This window comes from Cervus elaphus, chromosome 13 (assembly GCF_910594005.1).
Source record: "Cervus elaphus chromosome 13, mCerEla1.1, whole genome shotgun sequence".
Taxonomy (NCBI): Eukaryota; Metazoa; Chordata; class Mammalia; order Artiodactyla; family Cervidae; genus Cervus; species Cervus elaphus.
Window position 1 is genome coordinate 33,798,234 of NC_057827.1, and position 16,007 is coordinate 33,814,240.

General features: G+C 46.4%; 1 protein-coding gene across 2 annotated transcripts in view; it reads right to left on the bottom strand.

The window, feature by feature from the left end:
* The window catches only part of TBC1D2B (TBC1 domain family member 2B), an 89,432-nt gene extending 73,886 nt beyond the window's left edge, over positions 1 to 15,546 (bottom strand). For both annotated transcript variants that reach the window (XM_043922540.1, XM_043922539.1), the window contains exon 1: positions 15,083 to 15,546. In XM_043922540.1, the coding sequence (XP_043778475.1) occupies positions 15,083 to 15,439 (357 nt within the window). In that variant the 5' untranslated portion in view covers positions 15,440 to 15,546. The remainder of the gene's footprint in view (positions 1 to 15,082) is intronic.
* Between the last annotated feature and the right edge of the window lie 461 nt (positions 15,547 to 16,007).

Below are 16,007 nucleotides of genomic sequence, written 5' to 3' on the forward strand. Positions count from 1 at the left end.
ACACCTGTCCCTGCCTGTGGACCCCAGGGATTTCCCTCTCTCCAAGCCGAGCTCTTTCCTTGGTGCTCTGAGAAGTCCCACAATAAAGTTAATTCATCTCAAGATATGTTTATTAAGGGCCCACCCTGGCAGGCAAGCGCATTACTGGGCACAGGGGCTAGAGCTGCAAACGTGCACAGCCACAGGAGTCAGGCCTCAGCTCCCAGCTGCATTCTCACTACGCCACAAACTGACCCAAGCCCTCTTATCACCTGGGTCTCCAGCCCGTTGGTAAAGAACCTCCATCTACCAAGACTCAGCACATTTTAGAAGCTGTACTAATGCTCATCTCCTTTGATCCAAAACTCCATTCCTGGGGATCTATCTAAAAGAATCCAGAAGAAGAAAACACCACATACACAGAAATGTTTGTTCATTCACTTGGCAAATACTTATTAAGAGCCTGACTTAGGTCAATGCAGCAGTCAACACTAGGGGCACAGCATTGGGTGAGACCTGGTCAATTCTTGGCTCTTAGACCCTCCCAGTGAGCAAATGGCTTCCTTTACACCTACAGGAGACAGTCAGACACATGTTCATAATACAATCAAAATATAAAATGCAGAAATTCCCTGGGGGTCCAGTGGTTAAGACTCGAAATGTCCAGTGCAGAGGGGCACGGGTTCAATCCCTGGTCAGGGAACTAACATCCCACATGCCACATAGTGCAGAAAAAAATTTTAAGAATTAAAAAATTAAAAAAAAAAACAACAACATAAAATGCATGGTATATATTTAAGAAAGCCTTATGTATCAATAGAAACTTAAAAAAAAATCCAGCCAAAATTCTAAAAAGTTCTTCAAAGCATGGCAAAGAGATTACAAAATTAATCGGAAGTTTAACCTTTGAGAATTCTGAAAAAATAAACAAGGTGTGAGGCTTTGACCTACCAAATGGGTAAGCATATTATAAAGCCACAATAATTAAACCAGTACTCTACTGCCAGAGAATCAAAATACAGGGCTAAGTAGATATAAAAATATTTATGCAGCATTTCAAATCAAATCAGTGGAAAAAGTATTAATCATTAAACAAAGGCATTATGACAAGTGGCTAAAATTTTGGAAAGAAATAAAAGTATCAAGAATTATGGTCTAGGTTTGAAACCTAGGCCACAACATAAAAGAAAATAAATTCAACATTGATTCAAGATTTAAATGCAAAATAGAAACCATTTAAATTAGTAAACAATGCCTTTGCGTACATTTCTGCCAAATTTTAAAGGCACACAGGGATGATCTGACTTTTAATCCAGCCATTGGCATATCAGAAACTGACAAGGAAGATCTGTGCAGCCATCTCCTGAAGAGCTCACACTGAAGCACAACCAGCAGCCAGGATGAACGCCGTGTGCTCTGACGCTGTGGACAAGGAAACCCAACGCTCTCTCAGGACTGAGCCCCAAGTCCTCGAAGGGCAGATCTTCAGACTGTAAGCCACAGAGCTGCTTCTTGCACAGGCAACTCAAGGGACCTGACTCCAGGCTGAGCAGGAGCAGGGAGGCATTGATTTCCACAGGCTTGATTACTCACCCCAGCAACATGGAAATAATCTCTGCTGTAACATTTCTGTTCTCTAGAAATGTAAATGCCTGTCTAAACTCCAACAGAAAGACAGCAGTGAAAAATGTCTGTGTGTCCAAAACACCATACAAAATTAAAAGACAAATGACAAAGTGAGAAAAAGACCAAACCACCTCCAAGTTGCTGAGCACAGTGTGGAGTTCCATAGCTTTGCAGGGACACCTTACTCTGCTGGCGCTTAAAGCGCTCCTGTATGCCTGGGAGTGCCTCCTTAGCTTTAAAAAACAAAAGCAAAACCCAATAACAAACCATAGACTTTTATTTCAAATAATAACAATACCCACGTCTGCTGAGGAAAATCTGAAAAATACAGCAAAACAAAGAAGAAAATAAAATGTACATAACCACATCACCAGTAATAACCTCAGGCAGCACTTTGGAATATATCCTTTCAGATACTTTTCTATCCATAAATACACATGGCAATTTTCTTTACAAAAGTGGAACAAAATTATATAGACTATTTCATAATGTATACATTCATATTACTAACAGTATTAGATACTACTAAGTAAATGATGACTATGTGCCAGACATTGTACTGAACACTTAATACATGCTATCATTTAAAGTTCATAACAAAAAAATAAAGCTCATAGCAATCTCACAAGATGGTATCATCCATTTGCCCAAAGTATTACCTACCGGATTCTGGAGCCTAACTGAGTTCAAATCCCAGCTCAGCCATTTGCTGGCTGTAACAGCCAAGCTACTGAATGTGCCTCAGATTTCTCACTGGTAAAATGTGAATAACAGGAATCTACTTCATGTTATGCTGTTATGAGTAGAACATGAGTTAATGCGTGTTAAGCTCAGAACAGTGCCTGGCACACACTAACTACTCATTAGGCATCAACTATCCATATTATCATGATCACTCACTATCTCACAGCCACTTGGCACAGTCAAAATTCAAACCCAGGTCTGTGTTCCCTACTATCAAGGGGAAGAAGGAGAAGTGCATGTCCAAGACAAAGTCCATCCTCTCAACATTTCAGCAGAAATCTAGAAGTTCCTCTATGGTCTTTCTCAGATACAAAAATGTTGATGACCTCAACCAACAGCCAAGTTCAATTTAAAGTGTGTTGGCAGACTTCCCTGGAGGTCTAGTGGTTAAGAATTCGCCTTGCAATGCAGGTGACATGGGTTCAATCCCTGGTCCGGGAAGATTCCACATGCCACGGGGCAACTAAACCCACATGTTACAACTACTGAGCTTGAGCTCTAGATCCCTTGAGCCGCAAATACTGAGCCCACACACCACAACTCCTGAAGTCCATGCATCCTAGTGCCTAAGCTCCACAACAGAAACCACTGCAATAAACAGCCTACGCACAGCTTACTGGAGAGCGGCCTGAACTCACTACAGCTAGAGAAGGCCTGCATGCAGCAACAAGGACCCAGTGCAGCCAAAAATAAGTAAGTAAATAAAAATACAGCTTTCCAGGTGGCACAGTGGTAAAGAATCCACCTACCAAAGCAGGAGACGCGGATTTGACCCCTGGGTTAGGAAGATCCCCTGGAGTAGGAAATGGCAACCCACTCCAGTACTCTTGCCTGGAAAATTCCATGGACAGAAGAGCCTAGAGGGCTATAGTCCATGGGGTGATGAAGAGTCAGACATGACTGAGTGACTGACCACGCACGCACACTAAATAAAAATAGTATGTTGGCTTCCTGGATAAAGACAACTCCCACATCAGAGGCTGGGCTCTGACAGTACACAAGGTCCTCAGGACATCAAAGGAATGGGTGGTGTCTGCACAGTTTCACCGGGTTGGAGACAGCATGACCAGCAATCAGCTATAAAGTTCTCCCACTGGATGCTCTGAGCCACAGTTCTGCTCTAAAGACATTTCTTTTAAAATAGACTGCAGTGAGCAATAATAAGACTAAACATAAACAAATATGCAGAAGAAAGGAACTGTTCTCCAACATAAAAGGATCACAAGGTCTCTAAGTCTGAAAGACCCTTTCGTTAGTCTCTCAGACTCTCGCTCCCTGACGTTCATCTGGTTCTTCAACCTTGGGCCTCTGCGAGAATATCCTAAATGGTCTTGCTGTCCTCAGTCTCCCTCCCTACACCCTCTTACACGTAACCAACAAAATCATGTTTGCCCCATGCCTAGAACTCTCTAGTGGCTCCCAAATGCTGAGCAATGTGGCATGGTCACCTGATCCATGCTGCCCCACACTCCACAGGACTAGAGCCTTTCCCCACCCAACAGGCACACAGAAGCCAGTTGAGCTTCAGTGACCCCTGCTCCTACTGCACTAAACCCACATGCAAATGCCTACTTGCTCCTCAAGATCTAGCTCACACATCCTATCTAGGAGGCCATCTGATATCTCTTACAGAACCAATCTTGCATACGTGATGATGACACAGCACTTCAGTTATTCACTTAGGTTGTGAACTCTGGGCTCCTCCCCAAAGGGTCAGGGCCGACTGCATAACCGACAGTCACCATGAAGTCACAAGAAGGAGAATACAAATGGACTAAGTTTGCTAAGTCATAGAAAGCAATTGAGACTGCATGGATAGTCTGACTCAGTTATATCTTAAAAGGATATGCAATGCCTGTTCATAGTGAAGGAATTTTCATTTCTTAAATCTAAAGAAGGGTATCTGGGGTCTCCCTGGCAATCCAGGGGTTAAGACTCGGCGCTTTCATTGCCATAGCCTGGGTTCAATCTCTGGCCGGGAAACTAAGATCTGGCAAGCCCCAAGGTGCAGCAAAAAAAAAAAAGAACAGAAAAAAAGAAGGTTATTTTGGATTTCCAAGGTACTTCTTCCATAAGCAATAAAAAGCACAAGAATATCATAAGCAGCCTGATAATGCAAAACACATCTCAGATCAAAAAAAGACTACAATCCCGTATCTGATAAATAATTTTAGGTTCCAACTTTTCTTCTGAGCATTTCAAAATCATGAGCTTGCAAACAATCTCAAGGGATCTGGTCCACTACCAATGGGGGAAAAAAAAAAAAGTAGTTTTTTTCAAAAACCCCTGGGAAGGTTTTGAAATCTTGTTTCAGCCCAGTGACAGACACTGAGAAGGGAAATAATACTGAATCTCCTGGCTGCTTGGAAAACGAAGTGCAACCATAGGGACTTCCACTCTTCTAGTAACACCCTAAGTTCTTACTGCTTTATCTTTTTAAACTGCTATCCTGAAGTCAGCATTTTCATATAACTTATTATGCAAAATAATTACATGAATTCTAATCTAAAGAACCTAGACCTCCCACCATCACTTTCCCTGAACAGTCTGAGAAGGAGGGGGCAGTCTCTCCCCAGGAAGGTGCCCCTCTTCTCCCTCATTCTGGGAGGTGGTAGTCTGAGGAGTTTTGCCATTTCTAGCCCTCAAGCATCTTCTTTTAAAAAGCAAACACCTTGAGAGAACAGATACTCCTTAAACCCATCCTTAACAGTTTAACAGAGATTAAACCAAGGGCAGCGGACTAGGAGAAGATGCCTACACACACACATGCATGTTACAGGAAAAGAGGTCAATAAAGTTAATTGGGCTTGCGAGAGGCCTGGCCTAGATGACAGACTTCACCAAGACACGGGCAAGGACAAGGCCACTCTCTGGGCCTGTTCTTCCCTGCAGGAAATGTGGAAGCCTGTCAAAACGCTTTCTGTTTCAGAGGGAAGGCGAGCATGCGGCCTCCGAGTGACCACACGGCTGCATTCCTACGTTCCCTATCAGCTCTGCCATTGCACAATAAAAGAGTGCCAGGGTTTTATGAGCTCAGGATAAACAAGAACTCCTGTAGCAGTGGCAGGCAAACGGGTGAACAGCCCCACGCCATCTCTGCCTGCGATGATTTCCACACACCATGCAACACTGCAACGTTCTGGCTTGATGTTTTTTAACTTAAAAAGAGGACACAGGAATGACTAACTTAATATGAAGTTTTATGATCTGGGGTTTGGGAGGGGCAGACTCCCAGGCTCCACCTATCGGAGATTACGGGGAACATGGGAGCCTGGTACCAAAAATCTGCCTAAACTTTCAGTCAATTTACTGGAGTGTTTGGGAAGCATGTTGATTTCTAACAGTCTTTTCAAGATAGAGCTGGTATCTCAGGAAAGTGCCAGATGGTTCTCCTGTATCAATCCCCTCTCTAGGTGAAAAGCCGAAGGCTCTACAACTCCTTACCAGCTATTTGGTGGTGGTGATCATTAAAACCCTCTCTCCCAGAAACACCCTAAGCATGGCCTCCAGGAGCTTCCCTCTGAATGGCCCAGGAGGAGCCCTGGCACATGTTGGTGATCAGCACAGGGGGACAGAAACGTCAGGGCCACTGGGGGGAGGGAGTCACAGGCCCCAAACCATTGCTCTGGAGCAAAGAAACTCAGAATGCAAAGAAGGTGGGCAGATATAAACCACAGAGTGTCAACCTAAGGATAAAGGGCTCATACTTCACTGGTGTCCACCCACGCAGTTTAGTTATTTCTAGTTCACTCAGAAAACCATCCTCTCACAGGACCAGTCTTTACTTCATGGTCAAAGAGAACATTCATTCATGATGTAGAAGAGAGCAGTGTTTCTCAAAGAGAGGATCAGAGGTCTGCAGCAGGAAGGGCAGGACAGTGGATGAGGAAGCAGATTCCTGAGGTCCACCCTGGCCAACCAACTAAACCGGAATTTCTAGGGGGGAACCCCCACCACCTGCATTTTAACAGGATCCCAGGAGGCTCCTTCCCCACACTAAATTTGAGGACCACAGTTCTCCAGGAGATGTCCTTTAAAGGACAGAAATCAAAGAAAGCCTTATCAGCATGTTACCTCCGGGACAGTAAATGTAAGAGAGCTGTAAACTGTGAAGCTTAAAAAACTGGTTCACTTCTGAGGCCAGAGGGCATGGCTTACAGAGCAGCAAGAGAAAAAAACGCACACCAAGGGTTAGTTTTCCTCTGCACAGAGGAAACGTGCCAAAGGGAAGGCTCCTAAACAGGGATGTGTAAGTCTAGTCCCTGCCAGGGAAATACCACTAATGTCTATTATCAATCAACCCCCACTGGAAGTTTATCATCTGTATTGTTAATTTCCGATCTCCATGTGACTGAACATCTTACATCTGTACCACAGTACCTGAGAGGTAAATGTGTAATTTTAGAATCTTGTGTCCAACAACTAAAAACAGAAGAAGCCCAATTTCCTACTAAGGGAGTAAGATGGAAATATGAAGCAAATAGCATAAAGCCACTGGGTTTAAAATAGCTAAATATCACTCAGATGTGTGTGTGGAGGGGGTTGGTTAGTGCCAGGGCTGCAGCTAACTAGCTGTGGGACTCAGCTTCTTACTCTGTCATACAAGGAGCAAGATGGGCTGATCTGAGGGTCTCGTCAGTACTGACTCAGGGATAATGACCCTTGGAACAAAAACACTGGTGACCTCCTCCACCTCACAGAGACACTTGATGACAATGCCCTAATGACACCCAGGGCTGGACAGAACAGGCTCCCTGAGGCCAAAGGCAACACCTGACTCCCACTGGATGCCCATCGGGGCCTTGTCCAACCAAGGTTGTTAGGTGAACGGCCAGTGGCTGCATCAGATTTCCAAATACAAGCCCCTTCTCTGCAAGCACAGTCTCCCCTGGACATCACAGAGCTGGAAACGGAAATGAAAACTGGGCTCACTGCCTAGAAATAATTCCTATAATCCAGGATCAACATCTCTAATAACACTGGCCTGTTGGCCTCCAGTCTACCTCTAGGCCTGCCATCTGACACCCCGACAAGTTCTCACCTGAGGGCAGACTGCTCAAGGAAAGTCTGCTCTTTCCAGGAGGGCTGACCCTGGAAAGGGCCAGTTGTTGTTTAGTCCCTAAGCTGTGTCTGACTCTCACAACCCCACGGACTGCAGCCTGCCAGGCTCCTCTGCCAAGCAAGAATACTGCAGTGGGTTGCCATTCTCTTCTCCAGGGGATCTTCCCAACCCAGGGATTGAATCTGCATCTCCCGTATTGGCAGGCAGATTCTTTACCACTGAGCCACCAGGGAAGGAGGCCAAAGGATCTCAGCTCCTGACTGTCCCCCTCTCCTCCAGATTCCTATTCTCCCACACAATCAATCAAAAAAAAAGTTAAGCAATGGCCTGGCAACATCATGAAAAGATGTTGACTCCCATTCAACTGGGAACACTTCTTGCTCACCCAAAATGAACTAAATCTTTGAACAGCTATACGATTACACCAAAACCTAGCCAACTCCTCAGCCCATTTCTCCAGGGATCATCTCGACGTTCAGTCATACAGATCCCCCCAATTCAGCAATGCCCATGGAAATTATGGTACAAACCACAGAATTTCTGGCCCCGGGTGATATTCAAACCTGAACTTTACCTTCAGACTTCCCTGCCCCTCTCTTCATTTACTATGGAAAGATTCCAGACCGCCCTCAGAATCAAAAAACTTGCAGACACTTGATGTTTACTCCCAAAGATGAATGCAACAGGCAATATGGTTTCTCTCCAAAGTTTTTTTTCAAAGCTATCAGGTGCTAATCTATTTTTAAAGTCTCAGCACTGTAGTTTCTTAAATGGAAAATTTTCATTGCTGTATCTGCAGAAAAAGCATGATGCTTATGACATGGTGGATGCTCAAAAATATTTGCTAAAGGGAGAAATGGACATTGCAAACCTCCTTCTGACCATGCAATGTGAGCACATCACACACCCACCCCAAAAGGAAATAAGGGTCTGAAGTGTTCATTCAATCCAACTGATATACACAGGGCATCTAATCCGTGGCTGACACTCTGCTAAGTATTAAGCCTGATGTGGTGAACCCAGGAGTCTAAGCTCTCAGGAAACCTATACTCCAGTAGGACACAGCATCAGATGCTCAAAAACCAAAACAGGACAAGGCCCATTTTAGGGAGGAATACCATCCTGAACCTGTCCATTCAGGGTTTCCTATGCTGCTTGGTGAGCTATTATTTACTGGGTGATCATGAAACCCACAGCCTTTCCAGAGACCATCTTAGCCTCCTGACTCTCAAGGCCTCCCTCGCACATACAAGTGCCCAGCGTGTTCACTTCACCAAGTTCTCTAAGTACAGTACTTAGCAGAACATTAGTCAGAAGCGTCACTACTTCCTAATTCACCAAATTGTATTCACTCTGTGAAAGTGAGCAAAACCCACTGAGGACTGGGCCTGCCAGGATGTAGGTAAACACCCACTCAAATGTCACTAAGACCCTACTACAGCAACCTCCAACCTTTTGGCACCAGAGACCAGATTCTTTAGTGGAAGACAATTTTTCCATGGACTGGGGTAGTGGCGGGGGTGTGGATGATCCAGGCAGTAATGCGAGTGATAGGGAGCGGTGGGAAGCAGCAGATGTAGTTTCACTCACCCGCCGCTCACCTCCTCAGTGCGGCCTGCTTCCTAAGAGGCTGCAGACCAGTACTGGTTCACAGGCCGGGGGCTGGGGACTCCTGCCCTACTATATAAATCTCTAAAAGAACTGAAAATTCCTGGTTAAAACCCCTTCCGCTCCCACAACTGGAGAGTCATTTCTACAATAATAGGGTTCTTTTCTTTCTTTGGACAGAGGATTATTATCTATATTTTGTCCTTTGGGAAGGCTGATGGGTGAAGGCAGCTGAACAAGGAGACCATCCACCCCTCAGAAGCCTCAGTGAGATGGGAGAGCTGGTGCTCACCAGATCTCAACCTGAAGGCATGTGACCCCTCCCTCCATGTCTCAAGCAACAGTTCCCTCCATAAGGGAAGGAAATTGGCAACATGCATGCCTATGAGCAGAGCAAGTGGGACAGGAGAGAAGTCAAGGAAGGCGGCTGTGAGGAATGCTGCAGGAAAGGTAGCCCAGCGCAGCCAAGGAGCCCTGATCCAGCAGCCCCAGCTCATTTCTGAGCTTAAGTGTTGCTTAAGAGGCAGTGGACTACCAGATCTTCAACTTTGCATTTATCTTCTTTAAAATCTGTCTGCCAGTGGGTAACATATTAGTATTTCAACTCTTAATACACAAGACATCTTTCAACATAATTAGATGAAAATACTGGATATGATCCAACCATCAGTTTGGGGGTGGGGGGTAAAAAGAAAAGAAAAACATAACTATTTGTCAAGCCCTGCTGAAAAGTCTTTGCACATTCCTACAGCAAGGGCCACAAGGCCCTCCCGTCCACCCAGCTGCCTTTGCGCATTCCTTGAATCCCCTACACACTCAGACTCGCAGAGGGTCTCTGCTCCTGCCCCTCCTCTCCCTAAACACTCTCTCTCCATTCACTGCTCTCTCCATTCCTCCAGTTAACATCAATGTGCCTTTTATACCTCAGCTCAAAAGTCACTTCCTCAAGAAGTCTTCCCTCCTCCCTTCAAACTAGATCCAGAGCCCCTGTTACATAGGCATCCCATCTCTTTCCTTTTAAACTTCCCAGCACTCATTGGTGTTCCTTTATTTTTATAAACGCCTGTCTCTGGGCTACCCAGAAAACTCTTCAAGGACAGGAACTATGCTAACCTTGTTCAATCTATACCTGCAGTGCCTAAGCATAAAGAGTGAGAGTGAGTGAACAAATGAATGAGAAGTGCCCAGCCAGGCCTTCCTAAAACACCAGTGTCAGTGAACTACGGCTGAGGATCATATCTAGCCTAATGCCTATCTTTACACAGTTGTAAGCCAAGAATGGTCTTTCAGTCCAGTTCAGTCGCTCAATCGTGTCTGACTCTTTACGACCCCATGAATCGCAACACACCAGGCCTCCCTGTCCATCACCAACTCCCAGAGTCCACCCAAACCCATGTCCATTGAGTCAATGATGCCATCCAACCATCTCATCCTCTGTCGTCCCCTTCTCCTCCCGCCCTCAATCTTTCCCAGCATCAGGGTCTTTTCAAATGAATCAGCTCTTCGCATCAGGTGGCCAAAATATTGGAGTGTCAGCTTCAGCATCAGTCCTTCCAATGAATATTCAGGACTGATTTCCTTTAGGATGGACTGGCTGGATCTCCTTGTCTTTATGTTTTCAAATAGTTTTTTAAAAAAATCAGAAGAACTGCATTTTGTGATGTGAAAATTACATGACATTTATATATCATGGTCCATAAACAAAAATATGGGAACAGATCTACACTCATTCTCCAGTTGTTTCTGTGCTAGAACATCAGAGCAGAGTAGTCCCAGAGTCGGCACTGGTGCAAGACCTCAAATATTTACCACGTAATCACTCTCACTGCCACAACAATGCCCTCAGAGTCTAAGCTGCAGGCATGAAATACGAGAGACATGAGAATTAAGGACTGATGGTAATCCCTCTTCTGGATCCCTGATGCCCGTCATATTCACTGAGCATTCCCTGAACGGCAGCCACCTCCATGACACGTGGTGAGAATGTCATTTGAGGCATTTGAGAATTCTGGCTGATCACTTCTAAAGGGTTGGAGCTCACACCAAAACCAAGGCTTACTGGGTAACCACCTTCTACTCATTCATTCAACAAATGTCTACTTGGGCACCTACTTTGTGCAGGCGCTGTTCTGGGAGGCGAGGATACAAACAGCGGCCCTTGGGGGTCCTCCTGAGCAGGAAATAGTGGGGAGACTACACTACAGTGAGGCCTATATGACAGGCAGTAGGAGACAGAAATATTCTGTGATATCACACCCACAAAACTGTACCTACTTTTAAGGAACATACTCACTGGGAAGCCACGACAAACCCATGAAAAGTTACGTCTTGATAAAAGATTTAACTGACACTTCAAGACCCCTGAGCAGATGCCCCAGGGACAAACAGCTTAGCAGAACCATTTAGCCAAGAACGCCGGTACACCCCATCTATTTTGTACGCACACACTGTGATTACCCAAGCTAACAAATGTTTGTCATTAGACTGAGAGCAGTTTCAACACCAGAGAATGTGCGTCCTTCCCACAAAAGTGGGTTAAGAATAGGCATGCACGATTGTTCGGTTACGTGTGGCTCAAAAGCCAACACACATGTCCATTTGCGCACCACATGCCTTCAAGAAACACAGCAGAGGGAGTGGGGTGAATCTGCTGACGGTCTGATGACGCTCCTCACTCCGGGAACTGCACAAATCTGGCAGGGCAGGGTCATTCAAGCTTTCCTCCCAGTCAGTCACATGCTCTCCTTCTCTATGGGACAGCTCTCTCCAGAACTAACTCCTGTGTCTCAGATCCCAGCAAAGCTCAGAGAGCAGCCTCCAGCACCTCTACACACATACACATACACACACACACACACACACACACACACACACACACACACAGCACCACAAGAAGCATCAGTTTCTATCTGACTGTTGTAGCAGTTTCCAAATGTCAAGTAACAAGTACATACAGCCTGGTAAAGAATCAGTAGGTACAGTGTTGCTGGTGCTTTCATTCTGTATGAAAAGGACAGAAATTCAATGCATTACAGGAAAAACCATGACATCTAATCCCAAGCCATTGAAGTAGAAGTTAAAAAAAAAAAGGAAGACTTGTCAAAACAGATAAGAGAATTAGATACCTGGCATTTTGGACACTCACTGTTCCTCGAATCTACTATCCAAGAAGGTCTCAGTCTATCTTCATGATCTCAGACAAATCACATTCCCTCTCTGGCCTCCATTTCCTCATCAGTAAAATAAGGCATGGACCACATCTCTGAGTTTAGGAACAGAAAAGTTTACTAAGAAATTCCAATATCAGCTTTCATTAAGACTCAAGCAGTAAAACATTTTGGAAAAGTTCAACAAAACCACAGCTCTTCCAGAGTAGGCAGAAAGTCACTTTAAAATAAGAACCATATGATAATACAATAAGCAAAGTGATTTTTTTTTCTTTTTAACCCGTCAAAAGAAATGGTACCTATAAAATTATATACATTAGCTAAACCTTGAGTAGGGATTAATCCTCACTAACCTACAACCCCCTTAGAAATCAAGGTCTGAAAAAAAAAAAAAGAAATCAAGGTCTGCATTACAGCTGAGCAGCGCTAAAGCGAAGCATTAAAGCTTAAGGGAATCAGTTCTTGGATGCGAAAGGTGAAAAGGAAGATAAATTGCTAATTTCCACTTTTACCACCATAAAATTTTTACTCCCACGGCTCAGAAGGAATCATCGTACCCTAAAATTCATCTTTCTTAAAACACACTCCTTACTCTGAAACCCTGCATTCTGACTGCTCCCTTCTTTTGAAGAGCCTAGCCTGTGTTTCCATTTCCACTGTTTTTACAAAGCAGACCCTTGGCCTCAGGCATGCTCTCTCTTATTCTATGACTAATTCAGCTTTACATACCAAAATGTTCCATAGTCAGTAACCTACGTGAAGATCTATTTCATTTTAAAAAAAAAAGAGAGAGAGAAATATTCTGAACGAAGAAGAAGATAAATAGAATAATAAAACAAACACCACCTGGTGCTAGAAATAAAACACTGCAAAAACAGTGGATGCCCCCAGGCACCCATTTCCACTCACATTCCCCTCTCTTCCCAAGTGGAAACCACCATCCTGAAAGCAGGGCTCATCACCCCAACAGAGGTCTCCCATTCCCACACAGCATATACATCTACGTGATCTCAATTTTTACATGAATCATACCTCTGTATGCGATCTGTAACTTTGTTTTTCTTTCTCAATTTTATGTTTATGGGAGTCATCCATGTTGACACTTAGAGCTCTCATTCCTAGATGTTCGCTGCTGTATAATATTCCATTACACAAACATACTATATAATGGCTAAAAACACTACTTGTTTCTTATGGATGCCATGTACTGCCTACTCTGTGCCGGCCATTTTCCAGAATTCTCAAAACTAACCAGTGAGGACGGTAAGATTCCCATTAGGCTGAAGAAGAAACTGGGACAGAGAGGTTGTATAATTTGCTCAACGCCTGTGAGCAGCAAATTCAAGCCATAAGTTTAAGTCCATCCTGATGCTGCACTCCTGATACTGTATTTTGTAGCCCCACTTATCTAGATATCTCCACTGTTCAAAAAATTGTAATGAAAATATCTGATAGAGGGCTCCAAAGGCATCTGAGAAAAGCTGAAACAGGATGCTCTATTTTCTGTTTTAACAAACAATTCGACAGGAAATTCAGCTGTACAAAGGCAGAGTCCACGACAGTGAGGACAAGTCTTTCTTTGGCAAAAGTCCCTGTGTACTTGCTAGAGTCACTCCAAAGTTTACACAAATGCTTCTAAGTAAACCCCAGTTGAACTACAACTCTGCTTGGCTTCCTTTAGAGAACCAGGCTGTCTGCACCCACTTAAAGAAGGGATGGAAGAATCTAAAAGGACACAAGAACACAGTAATCAGACTCTGCTTGCAACAGCAAGAACTGAGTTGACAAAACTCTGAAAAACGACCTCGGGGAGCAGCCCCAACTGCTGCTGGCTTCAGAGATCCCGGGACCAGCCCTGTGCTTACAAGGCCAAGGGTGCTAGGCTCAGCCCATTCTGCTCTCTACTTGGCCAGCTTTGCAAAGTTTTCATACATCCCAGCCCAGCCCTGCTGCTCTGGAGAAACCCAGCCTGCAATACGGAAGAGAAGAGAGAGAGAGATGAGTGAGGGTGGAGGCTCACAGGAACCAGGCAAGGAGGGAGGCTGGGACAGAGACCAGCTTCCAGGCCAAGGCCCAGACTGGCTCAGGTGCTGGAAGCAGGAGGGCCCCTAGGAGATGATGGGAGCCCCCCAAGAACGAGGGGGGAGGAGGGGCTTCTGAGCACCAGGGTGACTCCTGATGCAAGTTCCAAGCTTCAACACAGGAAGCTTCAAATGCGCAAGGCAGGACTGGTTGAAGGAACCCTTTCCCTCCTCTCCCAGCCAAAGCAGGGAGCAAGCAAACAGGCTCTGCTACTGACTGACTGTGTGAACTTAGCAGCAGTATCCCTGCTCACTCTGGAGGGGATCTCTGACTCTCTGTCTATAATCTTGGATGCCATAACATTTACCAGTGGTTAGCGTATATTTCATGTAACCCCAACTCCCCCAAGAAGTAGATACTACTACTATCCCCATTTTACAAATGAGGCAGCTGAAGAGAGTAATAATTTAGTCAAGGGCCGGAAGCCTTCAGTCATGAATGCCTGGGAGGGTTACACAGGACATCCACAGAAGAGGGGTGAGGAGAGGAGGCGAGGTGGACAGAGAAGGACCCGAGGGAAGGCGCAGCGGGTGATAACGGGTCAAGGGGCTGAGGAGGGCCCAGCCATTCTGGTCTAAACTCAGGTGAAGAGCTTGAGATGGGGACACGGGGACAGAGTCTAAGAAAGAAACGGGGGAAAGCTGGCAGACGGGCTTTAAGAAAGGGAGGGTGGACGGAGAAAGTCCGATGGGCAGAGGAGCTAGTCTGAGCTGGGTGCCAGGGGCAGACCCAAGGCTAAGCGGAGGGAACTGAAGAAGGGCGTGTGCGCGCGTTGCCGGGAGGCAGGTGCTGGGCTGCAGGGGCGCGGTCCCACCTTGAGCACCGTGACGGCTCCCGCGCTGCGCACCTGGAAGTGCGCGGGCGGCTCGGCGCCGGGCTCGGCCGCCTCGTCGGGGCCCGAGTAGCTGAAGCAGGCGTCTGCGATGTCCAGGTGGCCGAGGGGCAGCGCGTCCTGCGGGCTCTTGAAGTAGTAGAGGTAGCAGCGGCGCGCGTCGAACACGAACCAGCGGTTGCGGTAGCCGCGCAGCGGGCCCTTACCGGACAGCTTCTGCAGGTACCCGCACAGCCGCGCCGGCTCCCGCCCCGGCCCTGCCCCAGGCTCGGCCGCGGCACCCGGGGCCGCGCCCTCGCCACCGCCGCCCTCCTCCCCGCGAGCCGCGGGCCCCGGCATTGCCAGCCCGCGAGCCAACCGCCGGCTCCCGGGCCCCCAGCGCCTCGGCGCCGCCGCCGCCACCAACGCCGCCGCTGCGCCCCCTCCCCTGAGCCCCGCCGCTCCGCACGGCTGGCGGGCGCGCAAAGCAGCCTGGGACTTGTAGTCCCACCCCCGCCCGCCCCCAGGAACGCCCGCTTCGACCCGGGGCTCTCCCGCAGGCACCCCAGAGGCAAGTCAGGTAGCATCACCGCCTGCCCTCTGTGCCTCCGTGTAACCTGGGCTCAAAACCCCACATTGCCAAGCTGAAACATTGTTCCGTTTCTTTACGGGAGTGTGAACTTGCAGTTCTCAAAAATCCATCAGTGTCCTCTTGAAATTGTACATTTCTCTCTTTATAAATTATACCTCAGTGCAAAACTTTGGTTTTAAATCTTTGCCCTGCCAGATTCATAAGCTAGTATTGCACAACCGAGAGAGCTTATTGCTTGGCGCTGAGTGGGTGCTCAGTAAATGTTTATAGAATCTGTGAATGAAAGCCAAAACTTTTCCCACCTCTCCAGATCTCAGTGGGTTCACGTTCTGAATT